Raw genomic sequence first — 20,344 nt, 5'->3', positions numbered from 1 at the left:
CGCGCCATTTGGACGTGGCGCAGCTGCAACATCACCGACATGTGTGACATGTGGGCGGGGCCGCATCATCATGTTGCCCTCACACGTATTAGGTCTAGGGACTGTGCGATTGCCGCGTGGTCCCTAACCCTAAAATTGGTGCTAGCACAGTTTGCTGACATTCCTCATCTCCCAGCATTTATCACCTAAGGCATCTATTTCACTCTGCCTTATGATAGAGCGGGTCCCAGTTTTGGGACAGGAATGGATCTTAAAGTACCTGCCCTTTCTTTGTCTCTCACCTTCTGTGCTATTGGTTTTTGAAAAATACAGGTATTGCTGCTCCTGGGGGTGGGGGTTACAAAGATGAGGAGGAATTCTAGAACTGCAGCCCAAGCATCCTCTTCCTTTCTGTTTTTGTACTGCATTCAGGCTTGATGGGACTCACTGACACAATGGTTCCTAAACTCTGGTCTAGATGTTTTGGACTTTTAATTCCCAGCAGCCTCAGCCAACTGAGTCAATGGCCAGGGATTCTGGGAGCTGGTCAAAAATATAGGATGGTGGAACCTTGGCTTGAAAAATGTACATGTGAAAGAGACCCAGGAGTCCTGGTAGACCATAAGTTAAACATGAGTCAACAGTGTGGTGTGGCAGCTTAAAAAGCCAATGAGATTCTAGGCAGCATTAATAGAAGTATAGTCTTTAGATCAAAGGAATTAATAGTACCATTCTATTCTACTTTAGTCAGGCCTCGCTTGTTATACTGTGCCCTACTCTGGGCACCACAATTCAGAAAGTATGTTGACAAGTTGAAATGTGTCCAGAGAAGGACAATCTAATGGTGAAAGGTCTGGAAACCATGATATATTGCTCCAACTATGAGGTGCAACTTAGAAAGCTGGGTATGTTTAGCCTAGAGAAGAGACAGTTAAGAGGTTATATGATAGCCCTGTTATATTAAAGGATACCATACTGAAGATGCAGCACATTTGTTTTCTGCTGCTCTGGAGAACAAGGACATGGAACAATGGATACAAGCTACAGGAAAAGAGATTCCTTCTCAACATTAGGAAGAACTTCCTGACAGTAAAAGCTGTTCAACACTGAAACACACTGCCCTGGTGTGTGGTGGTGTCTCTTTCTTTGGAGGTTTTTAAACAGAGGCTAGATGGCCATCTGTTAGGACTGTTTTGATTGTGTATTACTGCATGGCAGGAGGTTGGACTGGATGGCCCTTGAAGTCTCCTCCAACTGTGATTCTAAGTCCAAAACATCTGGAGGACCTGAGTTTGGAAACCATGGCAGTAGCATCTTTTAGGGAAGGGCAGCCTTATATTTGAAGCAGCCTTCAGAATAGAACAGCCACAGGAAAAAGAGGTCAGAGATCCTATACCATTAATACTTGTGTGGAAGAGGGAACCTCAATATGTGTAGAGTGTCATGAAAGCTTCTCCCAGTGTTGTGCTGTTTTCCACACAACTGTAAAAGCAGGGGACGAGCAACTGCAGGATGTCCAGCATCCATACCCCATTTTAACACCACCCTCACCTTCTGCAGGTTGTACTTATCTTTTCATTCAAAAAAAGGAACCAACACTTGTGATTTTGAAAATAGTCTCTTTCACACCCAAGAACAGAGTGTGTGTGCACAAATGGGGTAGGAGGTGAGTGGCACTGAAATGGCCTTATGTAAGAAGATAGGAACAATGTTCTTTATATTAAGTCAGATAGTTGATCTCTTTAGCCCAGTATTGGATTCATCCAACTAGCCAGTCATGGCTCTGTCACGTGTTAGGCAGGATTCTTTTCTAGACTGCTGCCCCACTGCAGAATTAATGCAGTTTGACACTGCTTTAACAGTCATTACTCAATGCTATGGAATCCTGGGATTTTCAGTTTTCTATGGCACCAGAGCTCTCGGATAGAGAAGGTTAAATATCTCACTAAATTACAAATCCCAGAATTCCATAGCTGTTAGAGCAGTGGCAAGCTGCATTAATTCTGCACTGTACATGCAGCCCTAGTCTTAACTACAGCTCCCTGGACTTCCTTGGTAATTGCTCCTGCATGAACTTAATGTCCAAAATGAGACAAAACGGTTCATGTTGGTGTGGTATCATTACCTGGAAGATTATGGAGACATGACGGTCCATTGTTAGACTAGGAAAGGTTTTAGAGAAGGGTGAACATAGTTCTGGTAAGCTAAACAGTTTACTCAATTCCTTACCCTGTATTAATGGTAGAGAAAGCTTGTCCCCTTTCTCATTGAGCATCCTACCTGGTAAGTGAGTGAAAGAATGATTTGTTATTTTAGAGAATGACCAAACAAATCCGGCCTGATAAAATATTAACTAGTAGACTCCCATCCAAAACTGATAATTTCATTAAACAGATTTAGGGAATCCTCTCAGGCAGCAGCTTCTGCGTGTCTGGAAGTGGCAGCAAATTGTTTGCAATATAATTTGTTATTTTATTGCCAGGATTGGGAAAAGTTGGGATTTTTGCATTGTATATCAAAATAACCTGACTGGCTTTGCATGGGTGAATGGAGGAAGGACATCCCTTATCCACTGTTGTCCCTAACTGGTAGATTTCTGCCTGGGTTTTGTATGTGTGTGTTTTCCAAAACACATCCCTCATGGCTATCTTACACTCTTGCAATTGCATCCTAGTCATTTAATCCCATTATTTTATTAAATACTGGAAATGAACAGGCAAAACAGCCCTGATGAGAATCAAGTAACTTCTCTTTGGGGAACCTCAGATCTGTAAATATGCCATGTATTTCTTATAAGAAATTTTCTTACCTCTTTGCTTTCTTATATAACTCTAGTTAAGTTTCCAGAAGTCAGACCATTATCATATTATAAATATTGGTGTGTGTGTGTGTGTGTGTGTTGTTTTATTTTAAAATGATAGATATCAAATATCAGCTGATAGCTTGGATGTGCAAAATGTCTCTAATAGAATGGGTTTCATACTGTAGTTCAATTTCTGCAAGCCAGATTGTAATGGCTATGTTTTCTTTTAAAAATGATAAATTGTAAATATCATCTGGGAGAATGGCTGTGTGAAATGTTCCCAGCAGAATAGCTTTTATAGATGCTGTGTTATTTTCACAGCAGGATAGGATTTCTTATCAGAGGCAAATGAGGACTTCCCATCTTAACATCCAATAAGTTACTTTTCTGCACTACAACTCCCAACCTCCCTTGATGACCAGAGGTGCATTTTGGGAGTTATAGTCCAGGAAAAAAATAACTTTATCCAAGCTCTGCTTAACTCTTGCCATATAAAAGCTTTCATTGCCTGGCAGTGTGTAGTTTTATGCTGTGTTGTGGTGTGTTTTGTGTCGTTTTTGTGTTCTTTGTCATTTGCATGTATCTTCTCCACAACTGCCATATTACCTATCCCATATTTGTAGCCCAGCCTGGAATATAAAAGTGTAGCCAGTAAAGCTTATCCTGGAACATAGAAGTAACAATGAAAGCTTTTCTTAGTCAAATATTCCATAAGAGAACAGGTCAAGGAAAAGCTTATTTCTCCACCTCTCAAAGATGCCAGTCTCCAGTAATGATTTCAGAGAGCACTGTACTCCATGGAATCAGCGCCATCAATGTTGTTGTGCCAGGTCATGCATGAGAACAGTGTTTTGTTTTGTTTGTTTTTCAAAGGGCAGCTCTTTAAACATGTCAGCTCTTTAAACATTTAGAGCTGTTGTAGAACATGGCTGGACAAGCTATGGCCATTCAGATGTTGTTGGACTACAACTCCCATCAGCCTTAGCCAGCACAGTCAGTGTTCAGGAATTCTAAGAGTCGTTGTCCAACATATCTGCTGTTATGTGTTCTGCTCTATAAAAGCTTCTCAGAGACAACTAGCTTAACAATAGACTAGCCATACTTGTTAAAATTGAGATGAAAAATTATACATGGCTATCACAAGTCAGATTGAATGGAGTGTGTTTAAGTTAGAGTTCTTCCAGACAGATGGCCCTTAGTACTACCAGTCAAAAGATATACACAGCTAATTCCATAACTGTTTGGGAGATGGTAGCAAGAGGGGGAAAGTATGGGAAAACATGGGTGTTGCAAGAGGGAGACAATATCCCACTGTAAAAATTTCATGGATAAAAATATGAAAATTGTATGATAAAAGCAGAGCGTGGCAAACGTACGTAGTAATGTCCACTTTGCCAAGTTCTTCTTTTCTGTCCCAGGCACGGAATTGTCTAAGGCATCAGCATACCATCATCTTCTGCTTGCAACTCTCCCATGTTTTCCTATGCTTCTTCAATCTTTTTTAAACTACTGTTCTTCGAATTCCCCAGTCAGCCTTGCCAAATGTCTCATCCAAAAAACAAGAACAAAAACCCTGGCATCTGTTTCAGTCCAGCGTTTGGACCAGAATTCTGCTATGGGTAGAATTACTGCTGTGGGTAGAATCCACCAAATTATTCTCCCGTTTTTGCACTTAGGATACTCTGTGCCTCAATGTCTGGAGCTTCTGAGCCAAGACAGAATTTCTTTAAAGCTCCAACATAAGTTAAATGGTGATGATATCTCAATCCCTTGTTTTGTAACATTTCTGTCAACCCCTAGGCATGTGAAATTGTGCTTCTCTTCCTTCTCACATACACATCTCTCAAATTACCTCTCTACACACACACACTCCATATCCCTTGAGTTTGTGTGGTGTAGCCTATCCATTATTGAATTTTTAATATAACTGATTATATGAGAGAGCAAGCTGAATAAAAAACTATTTCACACAATTGAATGGCTAATATTTGCTTCCCTGCTGAGGTGCCTTTGCAGGCTCCTTCACATCATGCTTCTTCTGAGGAGGTTTTTCTATATTTAAACTTGGGAGGGCAGGGGAAGGATCTCACTGCAGTGAGCTAATTAATTTACCGCTTCTTGCTAATTTCCCCAAAGCCTTATAACATTGTCTCACTCTCTCTGTAGTTTGGTCAAACAAGACTGAAGGTTTTCTTTTCCCCTTTGCCTACTGTTTTCTATTTCAGTATTCCCAAATGAGGGATGAAGTGTTCAAGTCAAACTTGGTGTGTGCATTCATGGTCCTCGTATTTATCACCGCCATCCAGAGTTTGCTTCCTTCTTCAAGGTAAATGGAAATATTTCTGTAGAATGGTTTCAGAAACTCATTCAACCACTAGTCACCTTACTCAATCGTGGAAGAGGAATATCTCATGGTTCAAGTGCTGGCTCATGCTGTGCCTTGTGTTGCTGCTATGTGTGATGTTATATGGGCTGAAGTGAATGGTGAACTTCACCTGGCGTCAGGTGAATGAGCAGATAAGATGTTTTATGCCACATTCTATTGATCTGTAACATTTAGGCATGTGTAGTTTTAAGTATCTATTTTATTTGCATTTGAGAAATGGAAAAGTAAGGATATCACACTAACAACTTTGGAGCCTTGAAGTTAGTTGTTGCTGTTGTTAGCTGCCTTCAAGTTGGCACTGATGCACTGTGACCCTGCGAATGAGATGACTCCAAGCCCCACATCCTCTGCCTCTCTGCTCAGGTCCTGTAGGCTTAAGTCCATGGTCTCCCCGACTCAAACTATCTAGAAGTGCAATTAATTATTTTTTTTAAAAGTAACTGCAAATCTGCCCTAGCTGAATGAGAAACAGAAGCCCAAATACTACTAGCATATGATTATAATGCCTGTGTGAGCTCTATATTAACACGTTACTGTGAATGCATTCACATGTGTGCATGTTTGAGATGGAGAGAGAGAGAAGGGAAAGTATTAACTGAATGATGCACTCTCATGTCATCATAGGTATTTTTGAATTCATTTTACAGCTATCTTTATGTAAGTCTGGTAAATCTGTTTTCTACTTGCTTCTGAGGGGCATCTTTTTCCCTCCCCAGGATGATACCAATGGTTGTCCAGTTTTCAATCCTGATTATGCTGCATTCAGCTCTCGTGTTGATCACCACTGCAGAAGATTACAAATGTTTGCCTCTTGTCCTCCGGAAAACTTGCTGCTGGATTAATGAGACCTACTTGGCCCGAAATGTTATAATCTTTGCCTCAATTATGATTAATTTTCTGGGAGCTGTCATCAATATTGTAAGTACCCAAAGAGTCAGGAAAGAGTCAGATCATGAGTAAAAGGGAAATGTGTAAAAGACAAGGGCCTGCTAGTTTTAAACCTCCAGACCACAATGGAATATCTCCTAAGATGTCAGCATTTTCATGGGCATTTCAGAGACCTGTCCCTTCCCACAGTTAATCCTCTCCCACAGCAGCAAAAAAAAAAAAAAAAAAAAAAAAATTCAAACTGAGACATGGGCATCAGGTCACTTCTCATTTGATTAGAAAGACTAAAATTTTGCAGTTTGAAATTTGGCATTACTTGTTAGGGATATGAATTTTCATTAATATAGTCTTGTCTGCATAAACAAATAATCTGAAAGGGTTTTTCCCCCTAATGGCCAAAATTACAGGATATACAGTATATATCTTTTTGCATTTTTCAAAGACTTTTCATATTTTTGTAACAACAAAAAAAGCTTTTGTGCAATATAAAAACATTTCACACAAAAGATAGTGTAGTTTTAGCAAAATACACTATTTTATGCACAAACAATGTTGGGTTTTGTCCAGAAAAAAAATTATTTGCACAAATGAACATTCCCTTCCCCCTAAAAAACAACAACCCTGAATTATGAAAGATCTTTAAATGGTTGGCCATTTTGTCAATGTTGTTTCACAATGTCTCTGAAGACTTGCTCAATGAGGATGATAAAACCTACAAGTATTGCTTACATTCCTGTTACTTGAGAGGTCTATATCAAATATTACCCCAATTGTGGTTGCTGCAGTGAACTTACTTACATCCTTCATGGGTCATTCATTCAGGGCTTTGGGACTAGCAGAGAAATGACTCACAATTACTGGACTAGAACTGGAGTGATTTCAGTTAAAATCCCAACTCATCCATTAAGTTAACTGTGTGTTCTTAAGCTAGACACTATTTCTCTGCCCAGCCTACCTCACAGGGCTGTTATGAGGATGAAACCAAGAAGGAGAACCATATATTCCACTTTGAGTTCATTAGAGAAAGGGAAAGATATAAATGTGAAAAACAAATGCCTCCTGTTCCTCCCCCTTTTCTTAAAAGAAATTGCAACTCCAACAATCTAAGTTTTAATGTTCTTATTTTCTCCCCTTTTTTCAACAGCTATGGTGTGATTTTCACAATCCAGCACCCTTTAAGAATCAGACTTTCAACTCTTCTGTGTATCTTTCAGACATTTGCTCCTATCCAGAGGTAATTCTGAGCATGTCATGTTAGAAGTGCAACACTGGCCACAATTTCTTGTGTTGATTGGAAGCTCCATGTGTAACAGGGATTGTCATTAACAAAGCCCTGAAAATCAATGAGGACATTTTGGTATTTCTCATGCAAATAGAGCCCCATACGTATCTGGAAAAATAGCATCTGGTTAAAAGTAGATCTGTTGTTGTTTTTTCCATTTCAAAACACTTCAAAAATGTCCAACAGCTTCAGTGCTGTTGCATTTAAACTGCACTTCCGTTCATCTTCATATTTTGTACTTTTCATGGCCAAACACTACCTAGTAATACTCTTGCTAGTTGCATAATAGTTTCAGAGTGGTAGGGTTACAAAAAGGTATGGACAAATAATGGAGCATTTTATGGTTTGCTGTCATCACCACCATCTTGTTCACACCAAAGAACACTACTGTGTGGTGATTGAGGATTGATGGAGGTAAGATTATTCATTCAATCATTCCCTACAGTGGAAGCAAATCTTGAGCTGACATTATTTGGCCACTTCAGCTACTGTCATAAGAATAAGCATATTTTAGTAGACCATTAGGTATCAGATTTAAATCCAGCTGTTAACTTCAACTAGAATAAACCCACTGAATCACTAAAACGTACATGAATGTCGACTTAGCAAGTTTCCATTGATTTAAATTATTCTATTCTAGTTGGAATAATTGATTTAGACCATTGTCTAGTTAGTACTTGGATGGGAGACCGCCAGTGCTACCAGGCACTATAGACTATATTTTGCAGGAAGAAATTTGTAAAACCACTACTAAGTACCCCTTGCCTAAGAAAACCCTATGCAATTTATGGGGTCTCCATAAGTCAACAGGTGACTTGAAGGTACATGCACATGAACACCCATTCACTAAAGTCTAAATCCTTACAGCTTACTTTCCTGTCATCCATAAATGCTTGTACTTTATATTTATTTTTAAATATTCTATTTATGATTGTCCTGAGTCACAGAGGTAAAGCTAGAAGGACTAGCATGTTCTGTTTGTTATGAATATTGTCAGCTGGCATGAGAGCTAAGATGGTATAATAAATTCAGTTCCTCTGTCACAAAGTTTTGGGATATTCAGTATATTTCAGTCTAATATATCTCACAGGATGGTTGTGACAATAAAAATTGGGCATGGATCAGATATATATTCTGCCATGAACAGCTTGGGGAAAGCGTGGGAAAATAAGCCAACATAATAAGAGACCAGCAGTAAACTGTTGACCCCCAAAAGTGCAAATCTGTGAAAAGTTACTTTTTAGACCACCAGAATCCCCCAGCCAGGTGTGGGAAGTCTGAGAGATATGAACTAGAAAAGTGACTTTTCAGTGCTGGGTGAAATGAAAATAAATAGCCAAAGCAAGGATACTGAATCATTGGATCTGAGTTAGTACTAGTTGCTGAATTGATTGTTCTCCCAATCTTCTTTATTTAAGTATTTTGTCTTCACTGGAATTCTGGCAATGGTGACCTGTGCTGTTTTCCTCCGTCTGAATTCTGTCCTCAAGTTGGCGGTGCTGCTTATCATGATTGCAATCTACTGCTTCCTTACTGAAACCATTTATGCTTCCCTGTTTCTACAATATGATGACATCAATCATAATGGAGAGTAAGTGTCTAATTCCAGTTGGAATGTTGTTTTTTATGAGCGCATTTTAGGCCCTAAACTCCATTTTTTTTTCTGGAGTAGGAGTGCAGGGAGTAGGTCTAGGGAGCAAAATGGCAAATGTGAGGTAGATGCATCCTTCAAAGGGGTGGGGACAGTCCTCTGACCCCAGGAAGTTACCCAAGGTTGTTTTATATGGTATGGTTTTGGCTCTGTTTTGTAAACTGTCTGGACAGTTTTGAATGTTGGGCAGCACAGAAATATAGGATGTAAACAAATATTGATCAGAAAAATGTAACTTTGCATATCATTCCCCAAACATATCCCATTCCTTGAGAATAATGAAGGTTCTGATATGCTTTGCCATTCCACCAAGGGTATCTGAACAGGCCCTTGTACAATAGCCTTTTTCCTACTTCTTTAAATAAATATAAAAATAGCCTTGTGGAAAAGAGAAAACTCCCTGCATCATCACATATCAAGACAAGGTAATTTCTTCATGGAGCTGCAAATATCTCATCAGCTGGGAATGGATGCAGCAGAAACAAAAAAGGGCAGCACTACTGTGGAGCCCCAAATAGGAAAACAATACCACAGTTGGTTTGATGTGTCATTCTTTCACTGATGCTACTGTCAGAAAGGGCTTTCTGTCTGTTTTTGTCTAGGCTTAAGCATGGAAATAAGGATGGGCTTCAGGCATTAGGTGCTAAAGTTTGAGGACCTCCCCCACCCTGAGAGGGGCATATCATCCAAAAATGTAAAACATTACCATCTTAGTCCAAGGTAGTTTCCCTATGAGAAATGGTTTGTCTTTTCCTTCACTAATGAATTCTAAGCCCTGACATATTTGGGAAAATGAAAAAAGGCAATGGAACAGGAAGGGAAGAAGGGCTTATCTGACTGGCTGACCAGTTGATAATAATGGCAAGACAGACTGAACACAAATTCAAAAAAAGTCTATTATTATTAAGGTTGACACATATTGTAGCAGAGCTTTTGCAAATGCACAAATTCATATTCTGAACTCCCTAGTCCCAAATTTACCCTTATTCTTACTAATTTTACAAATAACTGAACAGTGCTTTGGACTGTAGCTCCCCAATAGAAACAGTCTGTAGGACCAATGGCCAGGGAAGATTATTATTATTATTATTATTATTATTATTATTATTATTATTATTTATATAGTGCTGTTGATTTGCACAGCGCTGTACATACAAACGATAAATAGATAAGAGTAAACTTGTCTATGGCATACAATCTAGGAAGATGTGAGCTGTCTTGGTTTCTATGCTGCATGAAAGCATAAAAATAAGCTAAAATAAATTAGATAGGAGTAATTGTCTAAAGAGTCCAAATACCCTAAAGGCATCTGATTTTGTAAGCTAAGCAATGTCAGCTCTGGTTAGTACTTGAATGGAAGACTGCCAATGAATAGCAGGTACTATGGGTTATATTTCAGAGGAAGAAACTGACAAAACTACCTCTGAGTATTCCTTGCCTAAGAAAACTCTATGAAATCCATGGGGTAAAAGCAGCTTGAAGGCACATGCACAGACACAGTATTTATTTATTTATTTATTTATTTATTTATTTATTTATTTATTAGAGTATTTATACCCCACGCTTTAGCCAAAAGGCTATTAGAGTGGCTTACGTTTAAAAAAAAAATAAACATTTCCCTGCCCTCAGGCTTACAATCTAAAAAGACAAGACACAAAAGAAGGGAATGGCAGTGGGGAAGGGGAGAAGTCCAGCAGGTGGACTGGAGGGAGGGCTCTGCTTCTTTTTCAGGCAAGGCCTGGAGTTGGCCTGCCCATCTCTCCCTCTGGATGATGGTGGATGGAGGGAGGACCCTTCTTCTTTTCAGGCAAGGCCCAATGGAGTTGGCCAGTTGTCTAAAACATTTGGAGAGCACCAGTTGGGGAAGAATAATCAACTGTCTATGGATCCATTCATAACATAGGTGATATAACAGATAAAATGAGAACTTCAGATCAAGATCCCTTATCAGATGTCTTGAGCAAAGAAACGTAAAACTGAAATAACTGGCTTTAAAGAGCTGGCCATTTGTTGGAGGTACTGAGATATGAACTTCAAATAACAACAGTAACAATAGTATTAAAAAAATAAACTGTCTAACTTAGGGGCTGGACAGATGGGCAGAAAGGGGTGGCGAGACATGCCCCTTTCTGCCTCAAATGGAGGCCGCAGCAACCAAACAGCAAGGCCTTCGGGATGCTTAGAAAGAACCCGCTCCCGGTGAGTTCTTTTTATGCTGCACACGGGGCACCATTGGTGCGCTGGCGTGCCATGATGATGTCCGCATAGCACAGTGCTGTTTGGGCACTGCGCTGTGCAGACATCACCATGGCATACCCTGTCTATATGGGGGCATGCCAAGATGGCACCTGAGGTGCACTGTAGGGTTGCTGAGCATGTAAACACTCAGCCCCCTCACACCCCTAGTTCAGGCCCAGGCTGGCACAAAGCACCCATCTTGTCGAGTCCCTTTTTTTAGAATTTGAGAAATTCAGTGGCCAGGTGAAAAAGAAGGTAAGGCTGTTCCTTTAATAATGTATTGAATGCTGAATCTGTGCTGCAGAAATAATGGAGTCTGACACCATTTTAACTGCCATGGCTCAATGCTATGGAATTCTGGGATTTGTAGTTTTGTGAGATATTTAGCCTTTGCGGTCAGAGAGTTCAGGTGCCACAACAAACTACAAATCCCAGGAGTCCATAGAATGGAGCCATGATAGTTAAAGTGGTGTCAGACTGTATTATTTCTGCAGTGCAGATGATGCCTGAGGTAGATCAAAAATCAAATTTTATTCAAACCTGTGCTATTCCACTTTTTCCTCTCCACCTTTTCTCTTTCTAGCACAGACTTCCTGGGGACCAAAGAGGCCTCTTTGCTTCTTATGGCCATGTTTTTGTTAGCTGTCTTTTATCATGGCCAACAGGTAAGGCAAGTCTTTCAGTTTTATTCATGCATTTATTTCACATTCCCACTAAAATTGAAATATTTAATATGAAATATATAAAAAATGCTCATCAAAGGTTATCTGAAAAGTAGATTTGTTATTTATATCAAATACATAAAATGGCTTTCAATAACTGCATGTCTAATTATCCTTAAAGTAAGACTTCATAAGGATAGCACATACCAGGGTCTATACAGTACTATTTATTATAGTGTTCTACAATTTTTATATATTTTATGGGGTCACGTAGTGTGTCAGGACTGATTTCAGTTGTTGTCAGACATCCTAACTGGTGTAAAACACCAGAAGAAGGAATCAAAGCCTTTAAAACATAAAATAAATATATTCATATTTTGTCATCATTTTTGCTGTGTGTCACTGGCTTTTCTTAGCAGAATTTGTTCAGAGGGGGTTAGCCCTTGTCTTCCTCTGAAGCTGAAGGAGTGTAACTTGCCCAAGGTCAGACAGTGGGTTTGCATGGCTTAGAAGGGATTTGAACCATTGTTTCCCAGTGTCCTAATTCAATACTCTACCACTACACTACATTGCCTCAATGTGTAATATAGAGAAAATTCAGTTTCTTGATGTTTCATCCTCCTTTCCCAACGCTCCACAACAAGGACCAAAACCCAGACTCTGGAAAATCCTAGTTGGGGGATTCTGGAAGATGTATTCCAAAAAAGTAACTTGCCCAAGTTCTTCCAAAATTCAAACCAGATGTGAGAGTATGTGAATATGGACTAGTTATAAATTGGCTACACGATATTGATTTACCATATTCCCCTTGGGGTTTCCAGAGGCTGGGAGAATTCTCCCTTTAGTGTAGATGATTTCACTCTTCTTCATGGGTTCATGTGCTTTCAGGTTACTTGTTAATTTATGGCAACCCCATGAATTTCATAGGGTTTTCTTAGGTAAGAAATACTTGGACCTTTACCAATTCCTTCCACTGAAATATAGCTTACAGCACTTGATATTCAATGACATTCTTCCATTCAAGTACTAGCCAGGGCCAATCCTGCTAACCATCCAAGATCAGATGAGATCGTATGCCTTCAGAATATTTAGGCCTTTTGATACTAACAAAAGGAATTTTGAAAGGGAGAAGTGTAGGATACTACGCTTGGCCAATAAAAATGAAATGCACAGATATAGGATGGGTGGCACCTGGCTTCAAGGCAGTAACTGCAAAAAAAAATTCTAGGATTCTTAGTGTACCACAGGATGAACATTAGGCAGCAATGTGATGCAGCAGCTAAGGAACCCAATGCAATTCTAGGCTGCATCAATAGCGTATTGTGTCTAGATTGAGGGACATAATAATACCACTCTATTCTGCTTTGGTCAGACCTCACCTGCAATATTGTGTCTAGTTTTGGGCATCACAGTTCAAAAAAAGATGGAGACAAGCTAGAGCATGTCCAGAAGAGGGTGACCAAAATGGTGAATGGTCTGGAAATTGGGTCCTAGGCGGAGCAGCTTAGGGAGCTGGGTATGTTTAGCCTGGAGAAGAGAAGATTAAGAGGTGACATGGTAGCCACGTTTAAATATTTGAAGAGATGTCATTGAGGATGGCGCAAGCTTGTTTTCTACTGCTCCAGAGATTTAGACATGAAGCAATGGATTCAGGGCACAGGAAAAGAGATTCCATCTAAACATTAGGAAGAACTTCCTGACAGTAAGAGATGTTCAACAGTATAACACACTCGCTTGAAGCGTGATGGAGTCTCTTTCTTTTGAGATTTTTCAAACAGAGGATGGATGGCCATCTATGAGCCCTGGTTGCACAGTGGTTAAATGCCTGTACTGCAGCCACTCACTCATAAACCATAAGGTTGTGAATTCAATACCAGCCAGGGATCAGGCTCGAATCATCCTTTAATGACCTTGCATCCTTCCAAGGTCATTAAAATGAGTATCTACCTTGTTGGGGGAAATTAGCTTACAGTTGTAAACCGCTTAGACGAGACTGCTTAGGTGGTATGAAGCTGCTATTTCTGTTGCTATCAGGGATGCTTTGATTGTGTATTCCTGCATGGCAGGACGTTGGACTGGATATCCCTCAGGGTCTCTCATGACTCTAGGATTCTAGGAATCTATGAATTCTGATCATTCCTATGGGAAAGAACTACTTTTAGAGACAGTAATGTTGTAGAATGCAGCGAGGGACAGTTTCTGACCCTTATTAATCTGCTTTGGTTTTTAGAGTGAAGTTTAAAGGAGCAAACAAATGACAAATATACAATCTGTTATCAATTTATTATGGAGCTTGGTGATTTTTCTTTGTGGTGAATACAAAGAAACAAACAAACAAGCTTCATTTATATACCGCTTCATACTGCCTAAGCAGTGTCTAAGCGACAATAATAATACTTAAAAAGGAAGATTTGGAACTGAATTTGTATTGAGAAAACTTAAAGTAAACAAGATTGTTAATTCATAATAACATTTCTCTAGAATATATATCTCCTTTTGCCAGTCTGGCTGCAGGGGTGAGTTCTTTTAAGTCACAAATCATCAACGACACTAAGCTGCAATAGCTATCCTTAGTATTGTTATAAACCTAATACTTTTTAGGATAAAGACTTTTTATGTAACATGAAAACAATGGCCTCTGAACTTGATCATGATACCCTCTAAAAATCATTTAATTGCACTCTGGCTTTCAGAGGCTTGTGAAAACTGTGTTAAAACAAAAAGCAATTCATAAGCCTACAATGAATATTTGTTCCAAGCAGAAAAGATAACAAGTAATCTTGTTTAAAGAGCAGAGCATAGGCTTTTTAAAGGCTGGTATGGAATGTTGTGATATAATCATCTGATTGCATGTAAGATGTACTTGTTTGATAGAAGCCCCCAATCTTCTCTCACTCATGGCATCTCTCTACAAAAAGAGTTGTTCTACCTGACGTAAATACTTTCATCACTGGGGCAGAATTTTTTTTTCAAGTTAGTCACACAATAATGAGACACCCATTCTAGGCCAGAAACTTGATATAGATGATAGGGGTTTTAAGCCTTTGGTCCTCCCTCTTCAGTAATGATCCCGATTTCACTCTGTCTCTCTCTCACACACAAACACACACACAGCTGCATCTACTCTGCAGAATTAATACAGTTTAATTTCACTTCAATTGCCATAGTTTAATGCTGTAGAATTATGACAAATCTCAGAATTCCATAGCACTGATCCATGGCAGTTAAAGCCATGTCAAACTGCATTATTTCTGCAGTGCAGATTAGACCTAAATTGTATGCATTCTGCAACATTGTCACATTTGCAATCAGTTTCTGCAAGTTTCAGTCACTTGCCACATACAAATTGTTGGTTTTGTTTTCTTTTATTTCAAACATAAAACAGCTCAGATAAGAAAGTTTCAACAAATCTGTTACTTTTTCTCATAAGGATAATTTCTTGGTCTATCCAATGTAATGTACTGGGGACAATTTAAAAAAATGCCCCATGATATTTAATGCAGAATAGAAGAAATTATGCATTCTAGTTTTTAGTCAGTTGTCCCCATTGAGAGCACAACAGAATTCTCATCAAGGACACAGAATACAAGAAGTATGCATACTCTAAGGCCTGTTACAGACAGCCAAAATAAAGCTGCTTTGAGTCACAGTGGAGGTATGATGTTTCAATGATGCATGCGTCCTAAGAGTCCAGAAGCCACACCAAAGCCACACTTCAGTCCTTAGGGCTGGAGCGTGGCTTTGGTGCGACTTCTGGACTCTTAGGACGCATGCATCATTGAAACACCATACCTCAACTGTGACTCGAAGCAGCTTTATTTTGGCTGTCTGTAACAGGCCTAAGAAAGTACCATGCAACTAACTCAATACAAGGGCTTTTTTTAAAATCCTAAAGCGTACAAATTAATTTTTAAAATCCAGCATCTAACAGACATAACATTTGATTATTTCCTTCCATTTTTTACCCTTCTCTTATCACCTCTACAGCTTGAATACACAGCAAGGTTAGACTTCCTGTGGCGTGGCCAAGCCAAAGAAGAAATCAATGAGATGAAGGAATTAAGAGAGCATAATGAAAACATGCTCCGCAATATCCTCCCAAGTCATGTTGCCCGTCACTTCTTGGAGAAGGACCGAGATAATGAAGTATGTAATGTTTGGTTTCTGATTTTACTTCATAATGGCCTGGTGCTAAGGAAAGGGCTTCTCTTGAATGGCTATGACTTCTTTTGTGGTTTTCCTCATTACTTCTGCCATTACTTCAAGGAGAGACAGTAATTGGGAAATCCTCCCTGGGGGCAAGGGTTTGGTAACATTTTGGTCTCTTCAGGTCCTGGATGTTTTGTTATACAGATTATTTCTTGCAGTGTTGTGCTAAGATGAGACTGTTCTTGTTGCACAGAATACTCTGTGCCTAGTTTCCCATTTACAACTGCAGTTCTCAGGTATTGTCTATGATCTTACCCTGTAATCTTTCTCTCAGGCTCTTTCTTGAGTCATTCAGGCACAGTATCAGTCAATCAGCTGTCAGACCCATTCAGGTTTTTATACAGTAAATGTTAGCATAATAAATTAACCTGACCAATCTCCAGGGTTGGGAGTGGGAGAACTAATGATGTTTGATGACGGGTTTCCCATATGAGTGTTTCCAGGTCAAAACCAGAAAAATTCAGAACAGCTTGTGTGTGCATGTGTATTTATTTAATATATACGAATATATACCCATTGTATGGATCCACCCATGCAGCTGGGTGTAGAGATGATACAGGCTGAGACTTCCTTATCTGAAGAGCTTGGGATCAGAAATGTTGTAGATTTTGGAATCATAATACATACATATACATACATAATGAGATATCTCGGAGATGCGACTCAAGTCTAAACACAGAATTCATTTATGTTTCATATACACCTTATACACGTAGCCTGAAGGTAATTTTATAAAATGTAATTTAAATATTTTTGTGCATGAATCAAAGTTTGTGTACACTGACCATCACAAAGCAAAGGGGTATCTAACTCAGCCATCCATGGGGAAAGTTTTGGTTTTGGGGGTATTTCAGATTTTTGCATTCCAGCTAAGGGACATTCAACGTGTAAGAGAGGGTAAGTGACATGCACAGTTTGGGGAGGTTGATACATAGGGAAAGTGTTTCCTTGTCTCTGTTAACAATAGTGTTCCAGTCTAATTCAGAATTCCCCATGGAAACTCCTTAAAGGAAATGGCAATGAGACAGCACAATAATACATATTGAAAGTCTAAGTCACAGATCTCCCATATAGCATGTAGTTTATAATGTACAGGGTTAATTAGCATACAATAACATCCAAAATCCACAAAACAATTATGCCTTTATTGGGCTAATCAAAATGTATAAAATATATGTTGCAGGCTTTCAAAGCTCCACTGGTTTCTTCATCAGGCAAAAGTGTTAAAAATCATACAGGAGGAAAAAGAATATGACAGTGTTAGTTCACAGGCCTGCATTTTGTCAATATGTTGTTGGTGTTGTTCTGAATTAAGATATGGAGGGATATCCATGCAGGCAAGCCACTCCTCCATATTGAGACAAATCAACTTAATCAATTCATGACATAAAATTTAAATTCCATTAGCAATGCAAAAAAATACTTCCTTTGGGGTTCAAGGTTAATTAATGACCCATTGTCCAAAATATTTCCATATAAAATGGAGCTAATAACATTTTGTGGAATTTTAACTGCAAAAAATGTAGCAATTCAAAATGTTGCTCTGTGGAGTACAACTCCCAGAATCCCTATATGGCCAGTGGGAACTGTAGTCCAAAAAAGTAAGTCTTCCAGGCTCTAACAAAATGCAGTGCCGTGACAGTTCATCACCTATGAAATATGTCACTTGGTTATTTTTTCTTTCTTATTTTCTTCTTCTCTCACTGAATCTCTAGGAACTGTATTCTCAGTCCTATGATGCTGTTGGTGTCATGTTTGCTTCCATCCCTGGCTTTGCCGACTTTTACTCCCAGACCGAAATGAACAATCAAGGTGTCGAGTGCCTGCGTCTGCTGAATGAAATCATTGCTGACTTCGATGAGGTAATTTCACAGATTCAGGCTGGAAAAAGCTGAGTGAAATTTAAGAACCAAGTCGGCAGGCCAGGCAATTTATCAATCATGTTGGCAGGACATGCAATTTATGCAAGGTCGGCCATTGTATTTGTTTAATCTCCACGTGGTCATTTTATTTGGGGGGAGGCTTTCCAGTCTAAAGTGGGCCCTTGGTATTGGGGTTTTGGTTCCAAGACTCCCTGTGAATACCGAAATCTTTGGATGCTCAAGTCCTATTAAATATGATGGTGAATTAAAATGGTATTTCTTATATCAAATATCAAAATCAGTGTTTGCTTTTGGACTTTTAAAACGTATTTTCAAGCCACGGATGGTGGAATCCATGGATGCAGAATCTAATCTGTGGCAAGACAATTTTAACAGAACAAAATGAGACCTTTTGAAGGAACCAGTTACAAAACATGTTCCACTAAACACTGACAGTTTCTATGCCGTTTTCTTATATATCCCATGGAGTGCTCCCAAGCTAATATTTTAAATGATGAATTAAATAGCAATATCAAGCATTTTCTAATATTTAATGTTATCAGATTAATTTTCAAACCTAACATTCCAAGCTCCATACTCAGCCCAACAGCTTCTCCATTCATACAAAAATCCATAGAAAACCATACATATGGAGGATACAGAAGGAGGACAAGACATTAGAAACAATGCTATAAAAATTAATTTCCTGGCTTTAATTTTTTTTTCCAAACTTTTTTTCTCCAAAAAATTAAAAACCAGCAAATCAATGGTTAAAGAATCAACTAACTAAAATTATCAAATTAACAGATTAACAAATTACTTTATTAGTCTATGATACAATGTCCATTATGAAACATTGTGGTCATAGTTCTACATGCATTACCTAGTTACATAACTATCTTAGGCGGGACACAGACCGCCCAAAAAGGGCGGTCTGCTGCCGCCTCTATTTCTGCCAGCAGGAAGCCTCAGCCTCCAAACGGCGAGGTTTCCCGACGGTGAAAAAAGAAGCCGCAAAAAGCGGCTTCTTTTTGCAGCGTGCAAGTGATGCTGCAGTGCGCCCTTGGCGCACTCATGACTTCACCTGGGCGCCACGACATGCGGATGCTAGGCATCCGTTATGTCAAAATGGTGGCGCCCGTGTGAACAGGGCACCGCCATTTTGTACATACTCTGTATGTATTAGGGTTGCGGGCATCTAAAAGAGACGCCCCCAGGCAACCCTAGTATGTACAGAGTACGTACTTGGGTGCCCGTCTGTTCAGGGCCTTAGTTGCATAGCCAGGTACCATCTCCCAGACCACCATCACCATCCTGAGTTACTAAATAGCTGCCACGGAGGGTGATGAGAGTCTGGTCTCCTGTTGATCAGGAAACACCATATTGATGATTCCACCCCCAGTGAACTTTGATTTTGAGGAGAAATTATGGCAGGTGTTCTGCTTATGACTGTTGTATCTGAAATCACTAATGGGAGGGGAAAGGAAACATCAGTCATCTTCATCCTGATGGACAGAACAACAGATACCCATTAGTTGCAGTGGATAATTCAGGCAAGCTGGAGCAGAGGGAGTTTGATGATGATGATGATGATGATGATGATGATAATAATAATAATAATAATAATAAAAACTTTATTTATATACTGCTTTTCCAAAATGATAAAAGCTGTTCACATCATTAAATAACTATTACAATACAGAGTAAAATAGACAGTTTAAAAACATCATATAAACCAGGGGTAGGCAACCTGTGGCCCGCGGGCCGGATGCAGCCCGGTGAGGCCTTGGGACCGGCCCCAGCCCGGTCCTGCCGCCGATTGCTGCTGGGGCCTTTGGGGGGCAATTGTCTATAGAAGTCTCAGAAACATGCATTTATATTTATATATTTTTAAAAATCAGCAATTTTTTTTGCGTGTCCTCCATTTTTTTTAAAAAAGTGTCTTCCATTTGAAAATTTTGACCTACATTTGTCCTGGTTTATTTATATATTTAATTTTTTAAAAAATTAATTATTTATTTTTTGGCTTTGGCCTCCCAGTTGTCTGAGGGACAGCAACCCAGCCCCCGGCCCAAAAAGGTTGCCTATCCCTGATATAAACCGTCTTGAATATCTTAATCTAATCGCGATCCAACATCTTGAGGTAGCTTCTGTGTGGAGATAGTTTTCTCTAAAAGGAGTCAGGAGGATATGCTAAACGGAAGAGATGCGTTTTCAAGGATTTCTTGAACACGTCCAAGGTGGACCTAAGGCAGATCTCTTCCAGGAGTTTGTTCCAGCAATTCGGAGCTGCCACTGTAAAAGTTCTTCAGTGAGTTGTTTCTAGTCTCACCTTGGGGTACTCCAATATGTACTTCCCTGATGTTCTGAGAGTGTGAGGAGGA

General features: G+C 39.4%; 1 protein-coding gene across 2 annotated transcripts in view; it reads left to right on the top strand.

Moving 5' to 3' along the window:
- Nucleotides 1-20,344, top strand: part of ADCY8 (adenylate cyclase 8) — a 136,773-nt gene that overhangs the window by 108,840 nt on the left and 7,589 nt on the right. For both annotated transcript variants that reach the window (XM_042465718.1, XM_042465717.1), the window contains 7 exons: nt 5,008-5,108; nt 5,885-6,086; nt 7,201-7,290; nt 8,757-8,929; nt 11,811-11,892; nt 15,877-16,035; nt 17,814-17,960. In XM_042465718.1, coding sequence (XP_042321652.1) covers nt 5,008-5,108; nt 5,885-6,086; nt 7,201-7,290; nt 8,757-8,929; nt 11,811-11,892; nt 15,877-16,035; nt 17,814-17,960 — 954 coding nt within the window. The remainder of the gene's footprint in view (nt 1-5,007; nt 5,109-5,884; nt 6,087-7,200; nt 7,291-8,756; nt 8,930-11,810; nt 11,893-15,876; nt 16,036-17,813; nt 17,961-20,344) is intronic.

This window comes from Sceloporus undulatus, chromosome 4, assembly GCF_019175285.1.
Source record: "Sceloporus undulatus isolate JIND9_A2432 ecotype Alabama chromosome 4, SceUnd_v1.1, whole genome shotgun sequence".
Taxonomy (NCBI): domain Eukaryota; kingdom Metazoa; phylum Chordata; class Lepidosauria; order Squamata; family Phrynosomatidae; genus Sceloporus; species Sceloporus undulatus.
The sequence above is the reverse complement of the archived record's forward strand: the minus strand, read 5'-3'. Positions and strand labels throughout refer to the sequence as shown.